This window comes from Lathyrus oleraceus, chromosome 1, assembly GCF_024323335.1.
Source record: "Lathyrus oleraceus cultivar Zhongwan6 chromosome 1, CAAS_Psat_ZW6_1.0, whole genome shotgun sequence".
NCBI classification, from domain to species: domain Eukaryota; kingdom Viridiplantae; phylum Streptophyta; class Magnoliopsida; order Fabales; family Fabaceae; genus Lathyrus; species Lathyrus oleraceus.
This window is the reverse complement of record NC_066579.1, coordinates 185,886,857-185,900,136: the sequence shown is the minus strand read 5'-3', so window position 1 is coordinate 185,900,136 and position 13,280 is coordinate 185,886,857. Positions and strand designations below refer to the sequence as shown.

General features: G+C 35.0%; 1 protein-coding gene across 4 annotated transcripts; it reads left to right on the top strand.

Moving 5' to 3' along the window:
* Window positions 1-10,224: 10,224 nt before the first annotated feature.
* On the top strand, window positions 10,225-12,834 carry LOC127126611 (protein IQ-DOMAIN 3). Of its 4 annotated transcripts, none has more exons than XM_051055588.1 (6): window positions 10,225-10,382; window positions 10,772-10,855; window positions 10,977-11,270; window positions 11,496-11,705; window positions 11,880-11,999; window positions 12,081-12,834. In XM_051055588.1, the coding sequence occupies exons 2-6, from the start codon at window positions 10,787-10,789 to the stop codon at window positions 12,585-12,587; spliced, it is 1,200 nt and encodes a 399-aa protein (XP_050911545.1). In that variant the 5' UTR covers window positions 10,225-10,382; window positions 10,772-10,786; the 3' UTR covers window positions 12,588-12,834. The 4 variants fall into 4 exon arrangements, with proteins under 4 accessions (XP_050911545.1, XP_050911537.1, XP_050911531.1 ...); XM_051055580.1 differs by having other exon boundaries at window positions 11,877-11,999; XM_051055574.1 differs by having other exon boundaries at window positions 11,496-11,723.
* The last annotated feature ends 446 nt before the right edge of the window (window positions 12,835-13,280 follow it).

Genomic DNA, 13,280 nt, shown 5'->3' with positions numbered 1-13,280 from the left:
TGACAGGATAATCCTCAAGATAGTTAGGATTAATACATATGACTGGGAGAGGCACCCTTGAATCTACCACATCACATTTCTTCAAAAGCTTCACGTTTGCAGGAACATAAGCATACATGATGTTTCCATGAATCTCCTCCAGATCCCCATTGTCAGGCAAAGTTTTAAGAGCATCGATTAGACGACCCTGATAAAATAGTTCAAACAACAGTTTACTATATGGCACATTCTCCTTGTAAAGCTTTATGTTTCCTTGATATCCTCACATAGATGATTGAATATGTATGTAGATAGATTTATCTTATCTTCATTCTTCATGTAGAATATAAAATGTTTGTGGTCCAATAAGATCTGATCAGTACTCCCTTCTCTAGGGATCATACACCCAATAAGAGTTTTGAATAGAAGCTTAAAATTATTATACATGTTCTTGACCTTTCCAAAGTCAGAAGAAAACAAATTACCAGCATTATCAAACAAACATCTTTTGATAGCATCTGCTTCAGAACTGTTCTCTTTAGTGTTTACAACAAACCTTAATGAGTTTAGTGCCTTCAAAAGTTTAGCAATTGATTTCTGAGTGATGATAACATCAACACCAATTACAATTAATCTAATTTCTACATCTTCAAACTTCTCCAAATCCACTTCTTCTCCACTCTTTCCTTTCAAAGAACTATTATTCTCTACCAAAAGTCTGAGTTCCTCAGATGCAACATATTCATCAAAAACTTAAGCCCTAACCCAATTTTTTATACTAGATGAGGATAAGTTGGGAAAATAAAAAGGAAGAGATCATGTTGGGAGTGACCAATCAAAAAATAGATTTGTGGATAAGGAGAATATAATTGTGGAAAAAACCATGCACATGGAAAAAAATAGTAAATAATATAAATGGAGAAGGAGACACATCATTAAGGATGCAAAATATGATGTTAAAAGCAGTGGGAAGTAGCACTAGTAAGCCTCTAAATAAAATGAGTGAGCATGATTTAGATGAAAACTTTGGAGCCTAAAATATTATGGAAAAACAAAAGAATGGGCTTGAAAAAGAGGAATTTGGGCAAGTAGAAGCAGAGGTGGAAGTATAGGTAGTTCCTGAAACACCGAGAGTTCTCTAAGTTATGATTAGGAGCAAGGGATACCTTTAGTTTGAAGTTTAATGATGATAGATCAAAATAAATTTTTATTCTGGAATTTTAGAGGAGCTTCAAGTAAAGCCTTCTTTCGGTATTGTAAATAGTATGTCTTGAATCGTAAACAAATTATATTGGTGGTGATGGAGGCTTGGTGTGATACCTATAAAATTGATAACTCTTTCAAAAGGATGAGGTTTAATGAGAACTAGGGGTTGTGAAACGGGCCCGGCCCATTGGGAATGCATGTTTTGCCTGCACTTTAGTGCGGGGCGGGCTAAGGGTTTAAGCCCTCACCCTCTAATGTGTCTGCCTGCCCGCTCCGTTTTCTTCGCGGGTTTTTGTGGAAATGAGTATTTACATAAACTTTTGCATTTGTAGGATTACAAAATGCAGTGTCCGCGATCTTTCCTCACCCCACCCTAACTTTTTTTGCGGGACAAACCTAAGTTTTAGGTTCGCATCCTCAACTATGACCATCTTGCCCCACTCCATTTTTTTAGGGATTTTGCGGGGCGGGCATGTCCGTTTTTCACTCCTAATGAGAACTTGCTTGTGGACAATAATGGGTTTAGTGGTGGTATAGTTGTGGCATGGAATAAAAAAAGCATTTGAAATTCAAAATGTTAAATAAATATATCCAATTTATCCATGTAAAAATTAATCTCCAGAATGGTAGATAATGGATGTTTACAGCCATATATTCTAGTCCGAATAAAGAGAGGAGGAAATGTTATGGGAAGAGTTGAAAAAGATTTCGATGTCGATGAACATGCCTCAATTGTTAGTTAGGGATTAAAATGATATATCTAGCATCTCGGGAAATAAATAAGGAGTACATGCATCAACTAGAAGATGTAATATATTCAAAGAAAGAGTTAATGGTTGCAAGCTTTTAGATATAGGGACCACTGAACCAGAATTCTCCTGGAGAGGTCCAATTTATCATGGAGGGCAAAAAAATTATGAGAAAATTGATCATGCTCTTTGTAACAAAGAGTGGCATATGGGTTTTCCGGAAGCGTATATGAAAACTCTGATTAGAGTTGCTTTATCATATCATGATTCTATCTTAGTCACACTAGACAACAATAAAAACTATAGGGTTACAAGACATTTTAAGTTTGAAAGTCTTTAGTTACATGTAAAATATTATCAGGAGATGCTGAAGGAATATTGGAATGAATAAAGGAAGTTAGAGGATAATATGAAGAAGGTTTGTGAAGCGATAAAGAATTGGAAGTATAATACGATGGATCAAGTCATTTGTTAGAAGGATGAAATTATGGCTGGGCTCAAAGGGATTCAAAGTAGTACAGATAAAAGAGACTATCATGCAAGGCTAGCTAAGCTGGAACAAAATTTGCAGGAAGAGTTAAGTCACATTCTCAAGAAGGAGGATCTCATATGGTTTCAAAGGTCTAGATCGAAATGGTTTACCGATGAGGATTGTAATACAAGATACTATCATATAAAGGTTATAAATATAAGGAGGCGGAACAAAATTACCAATTTGAATAATAAGCAAGGAGTGTGGATAGATGAGGAGAATGATCTCAAAGTGCTTGTCAATGAGCTTTATCGCAAGTTTTTTAAAATTAATAATAATTGGAGTAAGTGGAGTCAGACATCGATCACAAACCATGAATTGAACAACATATAACAATCTTATCATAATCAAACATGTTAAAGCACACAAATTAAATCATAAATCGTAGCAATTGGACATACAATTTTATCATCACTTTCATCAAATTCGGGTTTATGTTCAATGCTTCAAAATTCCAACAGTGAAATAACATCATACACTCATAAATAGAACAATACACACACGAATTCAATCAATTTTTTTTTATAATCACACCTTTAATCATCAAATTTTCAGATTAAAACATAACAACAACAATTAATAAAAATTTCAGACAATCCCTAAAGAGAGTAAGGGTCTCTCTTCTTTACCCTTTCATGTCAAACACCCGTATAGAAGCCCTTTCTCCCCCCTTACCTCATATTTCTAGCAAAATTTCTAAATTTGGTTGATGGTTTATTCTTCCCTCTTCAAACCCTAGCCTCAATTTTCTCCCCAAAACTTCAATTTTACGTATTATTTTTCTCAAGGCTCCACTAACTTTTCTATTTATCTCTAAACCTAATTTAACATTTTATTAATTAAGCTTAGGCCCAAATATTTTTAAAATGTTCACCATTACACCTATTTCCTCTTAATTCCTATTTTCCACAAAAAAACCTATTTTTTCTATTTTATTTTAATTAATTAAAAATAATTTCTAATTATTTTAATCATTCTATCCACCACCAATACTCTCACCACACCCCACCATACCCCACATACATATACAACTCATAATATATTTACTTATAAGCACATCACATACCAATTAATTAAATAAAACGTGAATAATTTGATTCAATAAGTTAATCAAATTTTGGGGGTGTTACAACTACCACTGCTACAATCGTTATCGAACTAGTAGAACTCTCGCAGCTATCATACATATCTAGTGTTGGGAGGAAATAAAAACCACGAAAGAATAATTTAACAACACAATCTTTCTCGAATACCAAATGAAATGACAATTAACAAAAATACACCAAACAACACAACACAATTTTAGCGTGGAAAAACCTCTATTAACTAGGAGTAAAAAACCACAGGACCCGTAGGCCACTTAATGTCTCCACTATAATCAACAATGGGTACAATTAAGGTTCTCTCTCTCTCACTAATTAGAGGCATACATCAACATCATCAGGATCTATAATCAATCTTGAAATAACAAGAATCTAGAGATACAATCAACCAAAACAACCATAAAAACTGCACTTTAGAAAACCACTCGATAGACAAGTCTAGAAAGCTCCACATCCAATCTCCACAGTTAATAATAGGAGGCATAACCCAACAAACTCCCCCGACCGACTAGTTGGAGGGCAACACAATCCGACTACTGTGCGATAAAACTCAAACTTTCCCCTAGGCAACACCTTCGTCAACATATCCGAACCATTGTCACCGGTGTGAATCTTCTCAAGCTCCATAAACTTGGAACCTAATTCATCACTAATGCAATGAGAACAAAGTTTTCTCACAATCCCCAATTCAGCACAATGTTGGAATCTGATATAGTGAAATTCCCACTACCCCGTTTTAGCACGAACTAATCCCACAAGATCATAGTTTTCTCATAATCCAACCGTCAGATTATTCTGATTTTTAGTGACGGTGTTCAAAACTCATAGAGGTACATTTTGAACAATGGAGATTGGATTTTAAGCTTTTTAGACCTGTCTGAAGAGTGATTTTCTAAGGTCTAGTTTTTGTGGTTGTTTTGGTTTATTGTATCTCTTGATTCGCGTTGTATTTCAAGATTGATTGTAGATCTTGATGATGTTGATGTATGCCTCTAACTAGTGTTAGAAAGAATCTTGATTGTACCCATTGTTTATTATAATTATATTTTAAGTGGCCTACAGATCCCATGGTTTTTACTCCTAGTTAAAGGTGGTTTTTCCATGCTAAAATTATGTTGTGTTGTTTGGTGTATTTTTGTTAATTGTCATTGCATTTGGTATTAGGGAGAGAATGTGTTATTGAATTATTATATTGCATTTGTGATTTCCTCCCAACAAGTGATATATGGAGGCGTGGTTTGATTTGTGTAACGATGGAGACGAACACATCTAGGATTGTGAGTTTGAATGGATCCAAATACAATGTTTGGAAAGGGAGTATGGAATATTTGCTTTATATTAAAGGCTTTCACTTACCAGATTTATCTAGTAAAAACATGATGGAAGAGTGATGAAGAATGGGCTTTGTTTCATAAACAAGTTTATGGTTACATTTTCAATGGATGGATGATAATATTTTGAATCATGTGAGCTTGGTGACTCATGCTCACTCTATTTGGAACAAACATGAGAAGTTGTATGCAAGAAAGACGGGGAACAATAAGTTGTTCTTGTTCAAGAAATTGATGTCATTGAGGTATAGTGATGGTTCACCAATGAACGATCACTCTAACACTTTCCAAGGGATTCTAAATCAATTATCGACAATGAATCTTACTTTTGATGATGAAATTCAGGTTTTATGGCTTCTTGGTACTTTGCCTAATTCTTAAGAGACTTTTAGGACATCATTGTCTATCTCTGCTTCGAAGGGACATCATTCTTGGTACTCTGCTTCAAGTAGTGTATTGAATGAGGAGTTAAGGCATAAGTCACAAGGTTCTTCTTAATATTTCAAGGTGTTGGTTACCAAATAGAGGACGAGACATCAAAATAGAGGTTCAAGTAATCGTGGGGCATCACATGGTAAATCACAAGAAGGCTCTAATATATTCTCTAATATTGAGTGTCATCACTGCGGGGAAAATGGATGCATAAAAAGGTATTGCCAGAAGTTGAAAAGAGAAGATAAGAACAATAACTACAAACGATGAAAAGGAAGGTAACAATAATGAAGATGTTGTTATTATTGATGATTTCTTTGTTGTTTATGATAGTTGTATAGAGAATGTCAATCTATTAATTGATTAGATGGATTGGGTGGTTGATACTTCTACTCATGCAACCTCGAGACATGATCTTTTTTCAACTTACGAGACCGGTAACTTTAGGGTTGTTCGTGTGGGAAATAATGGGAAAGCTAATGTCATCGGTATAAGAGATATTTGTGTCAAAACTAGCATTAAGACTACTCTAATTCTTAAAGGTGTGAAACATATTCTAGAACTTTGTTTTAATCTTTTGTCTATTGGATAATGAAGGATATGATCATTCTTTTTTGGCCAATGAATGGAAGTTAAAGAAAGGATCAATGGTGGTTTCTAAAGGAAAAAGGAATTCAAACTTGTATATCGTCCAATTTGGGGTTTCGAAGTGCTACATCAACACTTGTGACAATGATAGCTCATCTGAATCATGGCACGAGTGTTTGGGTCATATGAGTGAAAAAGGTTTGAGCATTTTGGAAATGAAGAATATGTTGTATGATGTTTCTGATGCAAAGTTAAGAAAGTGTTCGAATTGTTTGGCGGGTAAGAAAATGTGAGTTTCCTTTATGTCATTTGAACCTAAGAGGAAATCAGAAGTGTTGGATTTAGTATATTTTGATGTGTTACATTGTCAATTGGTGGTGCATATTGATTTGTGACTTTAACTGATGATTATTCTCCAAAAACACGGGCTGATACCTTGAAGACGAAAGATCAAGTGTTAGATACCTTCAAGTCGTTTCAAGCATCGGTTGAAAGAGAAATGGGGAAAAAGCTCAGGTGTATCTGAACCGATAATAGGGGAGAGTATGTTAGACCTTTCTACAAGTATTGTTAAGAGCAAGGTATACATTATCAAACTTCTCTTCCAGAGACACTATAATTGAATGGGTTAACCGAAAGAATGAATAAAACTTTGGTGGAAAATGTGAGATGTTTACTTTCTTAATCAAAGTTGCTGAAATACTTTTGGGGATAAACATTGAGCATGGTTGTACATCTTTTAAACCTCACTCCATGTGTTTTGTTTAGTTTGATGTTCCAAATCATGTTTGGGGTGGTAAAGATGTTTCCTATGGCCATCTTCGGGTGTTTGGATGCATGGCTTATGTGCATATTCTGAAGGATGAGAGATCGAAATTAGATGAGAAGTCGAAGAAATGTGTGTTTGTTGGGTATGGTCTTGATGAGTTTGGGTATCGATTCTTTGATCTGGTTCAACGGAAGATTATTCGTAGTCGTGATGTCATTTTCATGGAGTATTATACCATTGAGGACATCGATAAAGTTGATAATAAAGATCCAATTTTTTGAAGAGTAATAAATGTTTGATACAGACTCAACTACTATTTCTCATACCCCTATCACTTTCGAATATGTTCAGATTGAAAATCAAGGTATGGATTTGAATGTTGATAATATTTTAAAGCCTAATGATATTATTGATGTAGGTTCTACGAAAGACGTTGTTGAAAATGAGGTTGATCAAGAGGTTTAAAGTGTTGAGCAACCAGTTGCTTCTAATGAGTTGAGGCAATCTACTCGTGATAAAAGGCCATTCGTTCGATACCCCTTGAACGTGTATGTTTTTCTTACCGATGGTGGAGAATCCAAAAGCTTTGAAGAATTTTTGGAGGATGAGAATAAAAAGGAGTGGATGGATGTCATGGAGGATGAAATGAATCACTTAATAAGAATAATACTTTTGAGTTAGTGAAGTTGCCAAAGGGTAAGAGAACATTAAAGAATATATGGGTTTATTAGGTTCATCAAGATGAGTGTACTTCTCAAAGAAGATCCAAGACTCGCTTGGTGGTAAAAGGTTTTAAACAACAGAAATGTGATGACTTTGGTGAGATTTTTGCTTTGGTTGTGAAGATGCAATCTATTTGATTGGTTCTTGGTCTAGCCGCTAGTCTTAATTTGGAAGTAGCGCAAATGGTCGTGAAGACGACTTTCCTTCATGGTGATCTACATGAAGAAATTTACATGGAGTAACCAGATGGATTCCGAAAGAAGAGAAAAAAAGACCATGTTTGCAAATTGGTAAAAAGTCTTTATGGTTTGAAATAAGCACCTCATCAATGGTATAAAAAGTTCAACTCGGTGATGATTGAACATAGGTACAAGATGACCAAGCTCGATCATTGTGTGTTTTTCTAGAATTTCTCTAAAGGTGATTTCATTATTATCTTGCTTTATGTGGATGATATGCTAATTGTTGAAAAATATATTTCAAGAATTATAGAGTTAAGGAAATTTTTGAGTGAACCTTTTGCTAGGAAGGATTTAGGAGAGGCTTGGAAAATTCTTGGTATTGAAATTATTCGAGATCGAAATGAGAAGAAGTTATACTTGTCACAAGAAATATATGTGGAGAAGTCCTTCAGTGTTTTAGTATGGATAAGGCTAAAACAATGATCATTCCACTTGCTTCTCATTTTAAGCTTAGTCATAAACTATGTCCATCTATGGGTGAAGAAAAGTTGAGTATGAAGAACATTCCAGACTCGTCGGTCGTTGGTAGTTTGATGTGTGTTATGGTTTGTACAAGACCCGATATTGCTCATGTCGTGGGAATGGTGAGTCATTATCTCTAAAATCCGGGAAAAGATCATTGGGAAACCGTGGGAATAGTGAGTCATTGTGATGAGATATTTGCATGGCTCGTCGAATTTAAAGTTAACCTTGGGATGCAAGAAGCTTATGTTGGCTGGGTATATAGATTCAGATCTAGCCAAAAGCTTAGATGATCGAAAATCTACTTTGGGGTATATGGTGACTTTTGTTGGGGAAGTTATGGCTTGGCAATCAAAGTTGCAAAAATGTGTCGCACTCTCTACTACCTAATTCGAGTTTATAGCCGCCATGGAAGCGTCAAAAGAGTTATTATGGTTAAGGAAATTTGCAATGGAACTTGGTGTGAAACAAGGAAAGTATGTCTTGTTTTGTGATAATCAAAGTGACATTCATTTATCGAAGAGTTCATCCTTTCGCTCGAGGCCGGAGAATTTGGTATTTGGAATAGATTGTGTTGTTGGATTATTCCGTTGCATTGTTGATTTCCTCTCAACACCTAGCTCCATTAATTTTTAGTCAATTGTTCCATCATGACGTTAGGAATTCCTACAATAGTAATTCCACACTACTATACACTCATTGCTAGTTAAGGGCTCTATTAGATTGTCACTCTCGTCTAAATCCCTAAGTATCGCCATAAACGAGAAATGCGAGAAGAAAGAGTATCATACATGTACCTGCAAAGAAGGCTGAGAATTTGAGCTTGAGAATACTAGAGGTTTAAAGGTAATGTGCAAAAGAGTATAAGGGTTAGGGTTTAACCCCTTTTATAGAGGTTTAAAGGTAAGGGGGTAACCAATGGTCTCTCCATATGTTCCTCGTCAATCACCAAAGGTTCTTCGCGTTTGTGACAAGTGTCAGAGATTAAGGCCAACTTGGCATCTCAAAACTAAATCATCATTTATCACATTTAATGTTGCGAGTATGTTCCATCACAAATGACATTTGGGGATTTCCCTCATGTGACGTTTGAGGATTCATCTCATTGACACCTAAAACACTGCCCTAAGATACGTCTGAGGAACTCGCCCCAGATATGTCTAAAAGACGTGTCTTAAGAATTCTCGAGGGACTCATCCAAATGTGAAGAGACGATTAAGCTTAATCACTTTGCCTTTTCAAACTCTCGTGCTTTAGGGACTGTGTACCGTTATATTCGTAAAAGACCCACAAGAGGCGGCGTAGAAAGTTCTCTTAGAAGAGGTGACATGATATATTACCTATGTCAGCTTCCTAGTCGACCATTTATTGGAACGAGCTTCCGTCATTTGGTTATGACACCCAATTTCTATATCACTCGCCAAGGAGAAACACGTTCTATAGAATAACATGGGAGGTAATTGTCTACTTCCCACGCTCTTGAGAGTGGGTAATACTTTTTTGGAGGCTAAGATCCAAATCCGAAAGATTCCTATAAGTAACTCAATTATGAGGTCGAGAAGAAAACATTAAATTCATCACAAAAGCACTGTTATACAGATGTTTTCACCACTCTTATGTGAATTTGCTCTAACATCATAATAATCTTAAAAACCTCTGACAACCCTACGTCAGAAGGGGTTGTCACGTATTGTACTTTAGTAAGTAAAAAAAAAAATTTAAACATAAATAAATTAAAAAAAAAATTTTAATTTAAAACTATATAACACAGTTATTAAACTTTTTTTAAAAAGAGACAAAAGAATATACAATGGACATAAAATATTTGTATATTGTCAATGAAAGACGTGTATCTCGTTAAATCACATTTTTATTGTAAAAATACTGATATGATTTAACAATTTAAAGTGCATTATCTTTAAACTCTTTAAAAAATACATTTTGATTTTATTTTAAAAATTTGAAATAAAATAACACGTTATTAAACTTTTTTTCAAAAGTAGTATGTTTTGATTTTATTTATAAAAAAATAAAAACCGTTATTGATTGATGTGTTGTCTGCTGTATTACTAGTACATTACATAATCCAAAACCGTTTGAGTGTCCGTCATGTTTGGTTTGACTGTTATTTAACTAACAGTGGGCCCCACTCTTTTTCTTCTTCCTCACTTCAACTTTCCATCATCCCAAGATCTCTTTTCTCTCTCTCATTTTGCATTTCACTTCTCATTTTCAGAGATCCAAATCTTACCATTCTCATGCAAAGGTACTATATTCAATTTCCAATGTTTTTTACATCTCTTTTTTCTCTTGTTTCATTCCATCTTCAAACTTTTTACTTTTTCGTGGTGGTTTATCTTTTTAGTGTCAGTTTCTAATTCTTTTCATTAATCAGACTATTACTGATTTTTCAGTTAACAATTTGTTCATAGATCTGTATCTATTATTTCTCCTTTTTTTTTAGCAGTTTCTTTTTTACATGCATTCATTGTGTTTTTTCTAACGGTTTTCTTCTAATAATTACAATATGCATTTGTTGAAATTTTATGTTTTTAATTGTGTTTATGTTAGTAAAAAAAACTGTGTTTATGTTAATTTAATTACTTTAACCTAAATTTGTTCTTATTGTATTTGCTTTTTTTTTTACCTTTAAAGTAACAGGAATTACACATGGGGAAAAAAGGGAGTTGGTTTTCTGCAGTGAAGAAAGTTTTCAGTCATGATTCCAGAAAAGACAAGGTTTCATATTTATTATTACTATATACTATATGCTACAAAAACTGGAATTTTTTAATTGATTATTACTATATTTTTATATAATTTATTTTATGTTTTTTTTTATTTGAAAAAAATATATCAGAAAAGCCAGAAATCAAAGAAAAAAAGTACTCAACCGGAGACAGAAGTGAAATCAGAAGTAGTACAAGTTTCTGTTCCACAGATAGAAGATGTGAAATTAAGTGAGTTAGAGAATGAACAAAATAAACAGGCTATTTCTCTTGCTTTTGCCACTGCTGTTGCGGCGGGGGCGGCTGTTGCTGCTGCTCAGGCTGCTGCCGAGGTTGTTCGTCTCACGAGTATGCCTCATTACCCTGCAAAGAGTATGGAAGAATTGGCTGCTATCAAGATTCAGACCGCGTTCCGTGGATATTTGGTATGACCTTCTTGTTTCCGTAATATTTATATTGTTGAAGGTGTGTCTGATATCTGACACGTGTGTTACATTTTATTACATAAAATTTTGAAAATGTGTTGTGTTTGTGTCAATGTTAGAGTTTCATAGCCTAGAGTGAAGTTTGTTCATCATATGTCGTGTTGTACACTCTGGAGTACGACTTTGATTCGTACAGATAAAGAAATTTGTGTAATGGTTTTTTAGGCGAGAAGAGCTTTGCGCGCATTGAGAGGTTTGGTGAGGTTGAAGACAATGATACAAGGACAATCTGTTAAACGGCAAGCAGGCAGCACCTTAAGATGTATGCAAACTCTAGCAAGACTGCAGTCACAGGTTCGCGAAAGGCGAGTTCGAATGTCCGAGGAGAATCAGGCTCGTCAGCGCCAATTACAACAGAAATGTGAAAAAGAACTAGTAAAGTTGCAAACTTCTGTAAGCAATTTTATGCATACTAACGCGCAGACGGAATTAGGATTAGATTAAATTTGCGAACATTAAGGATTATGTTTGATTAGTGACGTATCACCGGATGTATTCAATACTCGTATCGTATCCTTGCTTCATTGTGTTTGATTTGATTATCAGCAGGTTGGAGAAGAATGGGATGATAGCTTGCAGTCAAAGGAACAAATTGATGCAAAATTATTGCAAAGACAAGAAGCTGCTTTCAAAAGAGAGAGGGCTTTGGCCTATTCATTTTCACATCAGGTACCTAAAAAGTGATTTTTGGTTTCAATATAAGTGATTTTGAATGTGTTAAGTAAATAACTAAATGTGTTACTTTAACAGCAAACATGGAAGAGCTCTTCAAAATCTATAAACCAAACATTTATGGATCCAAACAATCCCCACTGGGGATGGAGTTGGTTAGAGAGATGGATGGCGACTCGACCATGGGAAGTCGAAAGCGTCATTATGAATCACAGACCTTCTCCGGTCGGCCAAAAATTAAGAAGACAAAGCACTCAGAATTCTCCTTCAACTTCAAAGACAAAGCCATCAAGCTCAAAGGGTGAAACTATTGATGACTCAAGAAGTATGTTTAGTGTTCATTCCGAACGGTATCGAAGATATAGCAGCATTGCAGGATCGTCGGTTAGAGATGACACGAGCGTTGAAAGCTCGCCAGTGTTTCCAAGTTACATGGCACTCACTAGTTCTGCAAAGGCAAAGTCCAAACTAATGCAAAAAACATCGCCATCAGCATCTTCGGTTTCTGCAAGGAAGAGGCTTTCTTTCCCTGCTTCTCCTGTTGGTTCGAGAAGGTACTCCGGTCCACCTAAGGTGGAAATATAAGCAATGACAACTTTAGCATCTTCGGATTGAAGATGTGTTTAGTGTCTACGACTGTCTAGGACTGACGTGTGATTACATTTAATAATTCTATTTCCTCAAATTATCATTAGTGTTATTTGCCAGTTTTGTATTTGGTGTCCGTGTCGTTGTGTAAATTTGGTTAATTTGTGCTTGGATTGTTACACATTGTCATAAATCATGAAGATGTGAAATTATTAACACCATAATTCAACAATCATTTTGCATTTATCATTTGTCACTTTGTTTAACAAGTATAAGCATTGAGATCCTTATCATAACAATTTTTATTACTTCTGAATATACTAGTAAGACTTCGGATTATGAAAATATAATAGTTTTGAATTTCCAAATTGAACAACAAGCATCTAGTTCTAAATTTCAAAAAATGTCAGATGTTTTTCCTACGAGATATAGTTCTCTAACAGAATCATGTCAAATACTCCCAAAAACACACTGCCTCCAAGAAAGAGCATAAGGGTGTAGGGTGTTTATGGTGATTCTCATTCAATTTAAATCACCTTTTTCTGATTCAATGGGTTAAACCTGGTAGTCTCAATCTGTCCCGTTGTACATCCGAGGAAGAGGTAAACTCAGGAAACCTCACTGGTGATCGAACTCGAGTGACTTATATGTGGGATGCTGGTAAAAATTTCCATGGTGATGACATGGTTA